General features: G+C 20.6%; 3 protein-coding genes across 3 annotated transcripts; all 3 read left to right on the top strand.

Annotated features, from left to right (window-relative positions):
- Nucleotides 1–389: 389 nt before the first annotated feature.
- On the top strand, nt 390–1,087 carry ENU1_204660 (casein kinase II regulatory subunit family protein; the record flags this gene model as incomplete). The annotated part of the gene is made up of 2 exons (XM_008862213.1): nt 390–731; nt 782–1,087. 2 exons carry the CDS (start codon nt 390–392, stop codon nt 1,085–1,087), a joined length of 648 nt encoding a protein of 215 aa, XP_008860435.1.
- A 97-nt stretch (nt 1,088–1,184) lies between these two features.
- ENU1_204650 (hypothetical protein) lies at nt 1,185–2,016 on the top strand (the record flags this gene model as incomplete). Its single annotated transcript, XM_008862212.1, has 2 exons — nt 1,185–1,854; nt 1,988–2,016. The coding sequence occupies 2 exons, from the start codon at nt 1,185–1,187 to the stop codon at nt 2,014–2,016; spliced, it is 699 nt and encodes a 232-aa protein (XP_008860434.1).
- Nucleotides 2,017–3,766: 1,750 nt separating this feature from the next.
- Nucleotides 3,767–5,223, top strand: ENU1_204640 (hypothetical protein; the record flags this gene model as incomplete). Its single annotated transcript, XM_008862211.1, has 3 exons — nt 3,767–4,025; nt 4,079–4,234; nt 4,619–5,223. 3 exons carry the CDS (start codon nt 3,767–3,769, stop codon nt 5,221–5,223), a joined length of 1,020 nt encoding a protein of 339 aa, XP_008860433.1.
- Nucleotides 5,224–5,972: the final 749 nt, after the last annotated feature.

Genomic DNA, 5,972 nt, shown 5'->3' with positions numbered 1-5,972 from the left:
ATAAAATGAAAGATTATTCAATACTCTTTTTATAATAAAATTTATAGTAAAATTATGATATTTAAAAAAAAAATGGAAGTTTTATTGAAAAGAAAAAATCTAAACCAAAATTTTCATAAATAAAAAGTTATTATGATATATTTTATTATTTATCTTTCTGTTTCAAAGAACCAAGAAAGGAATATTTCTCGTAAAATATATCAATCAGAACAGAAACATTAGTAAAGTCAATGAAAAAAAAATTGAAGAAAAAAGATTAAATAAAAGAAAAGATTTATGGGTCTTAAAGATAAAATGAAAATGAAAGAAAAATGAATTTTGAGAATAAAATAAAAATACAACCCTCAAGAGGTTTCTGATAAAAAAAGAGAACTCAAAGAGATAAAATCATGACAACTAAAGAAAATAAAGACATTCCTGGATTTGTTAAGGCATTTCTTAAAGAAGAGAAAAATAAATATTATGTTCGTGTAGATAATAGTTTTATTGAAGACTCATTCAATTACTATGGATTGGAAAATCAAGTTCATGGATATAAAGAAGTAAAAGAATATCTTCTTAGTAAAAAGAAAAAAAGTATTAAACAAGAAGATGAATTTCTTTATAATGGAGCATCAATATTATATGGACTTATTCATGCTAGGTTCATTGTTACTGAAGAAGGATTAAAGAAAATGAAAAGGAAGTATAAAAAACAAGAGTTTGGAATTTGTCCTAGGTATTATTGTAATGTTTGTTTTTTGGTTATGTAAATAATCAAAATGAGAATTTAATTTACTAGAAGGCTGCATTATTACCATTTTCTCCATCTGATAAATTAAATGAATCAACTATTCAATTAGTATGTCCATTATGTAAACATGTTTATAGACCACCTCAAGAATATGCAACAATTGATGGGGCTCATTTTGGTTCATCTTTTGCAAGCTTATTTATGATGACATTCCCTAAATATGTAAATTCAGTAAAACCAATAGAAGGTAAATACTCTCCAACTATCTATGGATTTAAATTGTATAATGGTGAAATAAATGAACCACCAAAAGACTTCTTTATAAGAAAATCTTTCATGAAACGAATCAAATGATAACCAATACTTTTGTGGTTCTTTTTATCATTATTGTTTAATTTTAATTGATGATTAATTATGAGTAAACCCTTGATCTTAAAAATGAACTTTATTAATGCTTCCTGGAGTGTTTCTAAAGTATATAGCTCAATACTTATTTAATATTAATGATTGTATTAATTTTTGTAAAGTGTCTAAAAGGTGTCAACAATGTATTGGAATAATGAGTTGGAAAATTACTCTTCAAAAGAATGAAAAAATATCAAAAAGAATTAAATTATTTAATGGGTTAAGTGAAATTGAATGTCAAGTTAAAGATATTGAGTTATTTATTAATCAACTTAAAACACAAATTAGAATTCAAGCAATTATTGATTGTGAAGAAGATTGGAATAAAATAAAAATTCTTGAAAATGAATATATTGATGTTTCATCTTTAGACATTCGTTTTATTCATATTAAAAGTATAACTTTTTTACTTCATTTATTTAAAGTAATTAATTCTATTTCATCAATATCATTACCACATACATTATTATTAGGATTACTTCATAAAGACCCAATAATTCATTCATATTTTGAAGAATGGGATTGTTTATGGAAAATTAAATTAACAAATGAAGTTTCTTCTTCTCAAATTTCAACTTTATTAGGTTTAACACAAAATTTAAATAACCTGTCAAATATTATATTTTATTTATCCAATACTAATAATAATATTGTTCAATTATTACTAAAACATATTAATAAAAATCATGTTAAACTTGTTACCTATTCATTGTCTTGTATTAATGAAATTGTCAATAAACAAATTATTTTTTTATATAATTCTTCATATTCTTCAAAGTATTTTATTCCTTTACAAGCTACAAAAAAACAAATTAATATTCTTAATTCATTATATTTACCTATTATGAGATATAAAACAATTATTCCAAATCAATTAACTAATCAAAGTACGTATTTATCTATCAATGGAATTCTTCCTCAATTTATGCATGTAATATCTCATATCCTTTATTTTGAATATATTTGTAATACTTCAAATTCAGTACAAAAAATTGATTTATCATCACTTGTACTATTACAATCATTAAAAATAATAAATATTAATGGAATTATTCAGAAAACATTATTTGTATTACCGAAAAATCTTTTGTATCTTTCATTTACTAATTGTTTATATTCTCCATCTCAATTAATTAATCTTTCAAATCTTCAATCTTTAAGAAGCTTAACACTTATAGAAAATAAATTAAGAAGTATTTCACTCCCAAGACAAATTAAACATCTTTTTTGTTTAAATAACAAATATCCTATTCTAATCACAAATAAAAGAAATTTAAAATGTTTCAATTAATTTATTATTTTAAGAATAATATTTTATGTCTCTATCATTGTACTATTATTAATTGTTTCTTTGAATTAATATAAATCATTTGAAGTTATTTAAAATAAACAATAATATATTTATTATTTTTTTTTAAATTTTATATATATATTATTATAATTTTTTTATATGTTTTCATTTATTATAGTTATTACTTCAATTGTTTAATAATCTGCAATAACATAAATAAAAGAAGTATAATTTATTTGTATAATTAACGTCCTTTTGTTATATATATTCATTAACTGAGTTATTCTATTACATTTTATTGTTATTTGTTTTTTAGTTTATTTATCTCAGCATAACACTCATTTTAATTTCTAAATTTTTATTTAAATTATGTAATAATGTAGTTAGGTAAAAATAAGTTTCTTATTTTAAACAAACTAATAAAAAAAAAAGAAATCACTTACTCATTGTTTTATTGAAGATAGGTTAGTGAAATTAACGATGAATAGAATTAGATGAAATGTAATTTTTTAAAGTGTTATTAATTTCATTTATTCATTCTTTATATAATATATCCTAAACTTAAAAAAAAATACTTTAATTCATAAGTAAAAGATATATTTTTATAATTTAATTTCTTCATAATTCAAATTGTGTACAAATATCTAAAAAAAGATTATAAAAATACTTTTTGTTACGTTAAAAAGTTAAATATGGGTATTGATAGATAAGTATTGACAAAGGATTGAACTAAATTTGATAGTATGATTAAACTTCATAATTATTATTTTTATTTTTAAATTTATTGTATTTATTTGAATATTGTTAAATTCTTTAAGGACTTAAAATTCTTTTTAATAGTTTTATATTATTAAAACACAAATATTATTTAATTTATCTAATATTTTATATCCCAATTCATGTATTATTTTGTAGGTTTGTAAATGTCAGTGATATTCATTTTATAAAAGATTTATAAATTTTTTATAAAGAACTATATTTATCTTTTCAATTAAATCAAAATTAAAAAAAAAAGAAATAAAAAATAGTTAAATTCATAGTTGATCTATGATAAAAGAAAAAAAAAAAATAAGTGAATATTTAGTTTATTTAATTTTAAGATTCATTAAAAAAATTTATAGAGAAAAATTGTTTGATTTAAAAGAATTTATTTGTTATTTTTTTTATTTGAATAATTAATAAATGACAAGATTTACTCAAATTCTTCAAGAAATGAATATTTTAATTAAACAAATTAACCAAAAAAGAAAAAATGCAAATAAAATGAAGGAATTAGCGAATAAAACAAAAGAGTAATTATTAACATGAACTGAAAATAGTTTAATTAATATCGAACGATGAATAACCAAAGTTCACATTCAATTTTATATGAAAAAAGAAAAGTAATTTCTTGTATTATAGCTATTGTTATTTGTATTGCTGTTACTCTTACTTTTATTTCAGTTATTATTAGTCCAACAAAACAAATATCAATTCCTTTAAAATCTTTTCAACCAACAGACAAAGCTGAGGTCACATTAAAAATTAATGGTTTAGTTCCATTTCATTCATTCTTAGATCTTTATATTATTCCAAGTATTTTAAATATTACATTAGGTTTGTTATTCTTTTATTTTTATTTGTATTAAATCTAATTACTAACTTTATAGAACCTATTCATGTTGATAGTTCTGTTCATTTTCTGGATAATACAATTTTTATGGAAAAAAGAAATGATTTTAATATTAAATGTATTAATGATATATGTGAGAAAATATTAGTAGCTTCTATAACTCCAATTCGTGAAAAAGATTTTATTATTAAAGGTAATATACAAAGTAAAGATATAATTAAAGATATAAAAATTATTGCTGAGTATCAATCGTATCTTTGGGTTATTATTATGAATGGTATTCATTTAGTCTCATTGATATTAAACAGTATTGGAATAATTGTGTTATTAGTAATTTGGAGAAAAACATCAATGAAATCATGGTACTTTGAACATTCATATTTATTAGTTCTTCTTTTCTTTACTATTTTATATGATGCAACATATCCATTTATTTATCTTTATAGTGGTGTTTATGTTCTTTGGACATTACAAGCATTAGAGAGTTTATTTATATTTGTATTATTCCTTTATTATTTGATTACATTAATTTGTATGAGTTCTAAGAATAGTATAAATAAAGGTTCTATTTTATTAGGAATAGGAGTTGGAGTTGGTCAGTTTTGTTGTATGATTTCTTTATTAATGTACAACGGTTCAGGTAATATCAAAAATTGTACAAAGCTTGATCAACCTACTGAGGCATATGTTTTGATTTCTGCATTATCATTTACTAATGTCCTTTATATTATCTTATGTGGATATCATAGTTATTGTATTCTTCGTAATAATCATAGTTTCAAACAATTTATTGTTCATTTATTATTCAGTATTCCTGTTGGAATTATTCTTGTATTCACAACATATAATTATTATTATTTTTCTCTTGTTCCACCTGTCTCATTTAAATTGGCTACTACACTTTCTTCAGAAATACTTCTTATTGGATTTTATGCTTTGAACTTTGGAACTTACTCTCTAAATAATGTTGAATACAAATTAGTAAATTCTGAAATTCCTATTGAAGATAATGATTCAAATTCTCATTCAAGAAAGTCTTTTGATCTTTCTTCAAGGCCATTAGTTTCTGCTAATTTAAAAGAACCAAACACCTTCCTTCAATCAAATTCAGTTCCAAAAAGCAATATTTCAAAAGAAGAATTACAAACAAATTTCGTTGGTGATGAAGAAATTATTCTTTAATTGAAAATATATCGTGCTTGTAATTGAATTTGTCATTTAAATTTTTATTTATTTGTCATTTATGATTTTTCAGTCAATTAATTACTAAAATCTTAAAAATAATTTTTTTCTTTTTTTTTTTTACAGAAAAGTTATTAAAATGATATTTTAGTAATATTTGAAATATGAATATTCTTTGTTTTGGTAAAAATACTTGTGTTGACAAATTACTAAATGTCTAAATATAATAGTACCTCTTCTTCAATTATTTGAAGTGACTGAGAAATGTATCACAATGATTATTAAATTAAGTTATTTAATTTTTAAATTTAATATGAGTAATTATTAAAGTAAACTTCTTTGTTTTCTATTACTTTAACTTATACTTTAATTTTAAATACTAATTTATTCAAAATATTTTGATTAAAAGTTTTTTCATTCTTCTTCTAACAGATATGAGTTTATATTTTAAGTATTTAGAAAATGTGATAGAGAGTTAAATTAAGCTACTTAAACTTTGATGTCTCAAATCATTTATATAATCACTTTATGGTATGTATTTTATGTGTTATATACATTTATTTGGTTTATTTTATCATAAAAAGTAATTAATATTTGATGTATTTGATGGTATTAAAAAATTTCTTATTAAAATGATAAATTCTTATGATAATTTAAAACAAACTAGATATTTCCTAATTTTTAAAACTCATTATTTCAAGTTATAAATACTTATGACAGAATTAATAAAGAAAAAGGGAAAAAATAAA

The sequence above is a fragment of the Entamoeba nuttalli genome, assembly GCF_000257125.1.
Source record: "Entamoeba nuttalli P19 unplaced genomic scaffold asmbl_9710, whole genome shotgun sequence".
Classification (NCBI taxonomy): Eukaryota; Evosea; order Mastigamoebida; family Endamoebidae; genus Entamoeba; species Entamoeba nuttalli.
The sequence above is the reverse complement of the archived record's forward strand: the minus strand, read 5'-3'. Positions and strand labels throughout refer to the sequence as shown.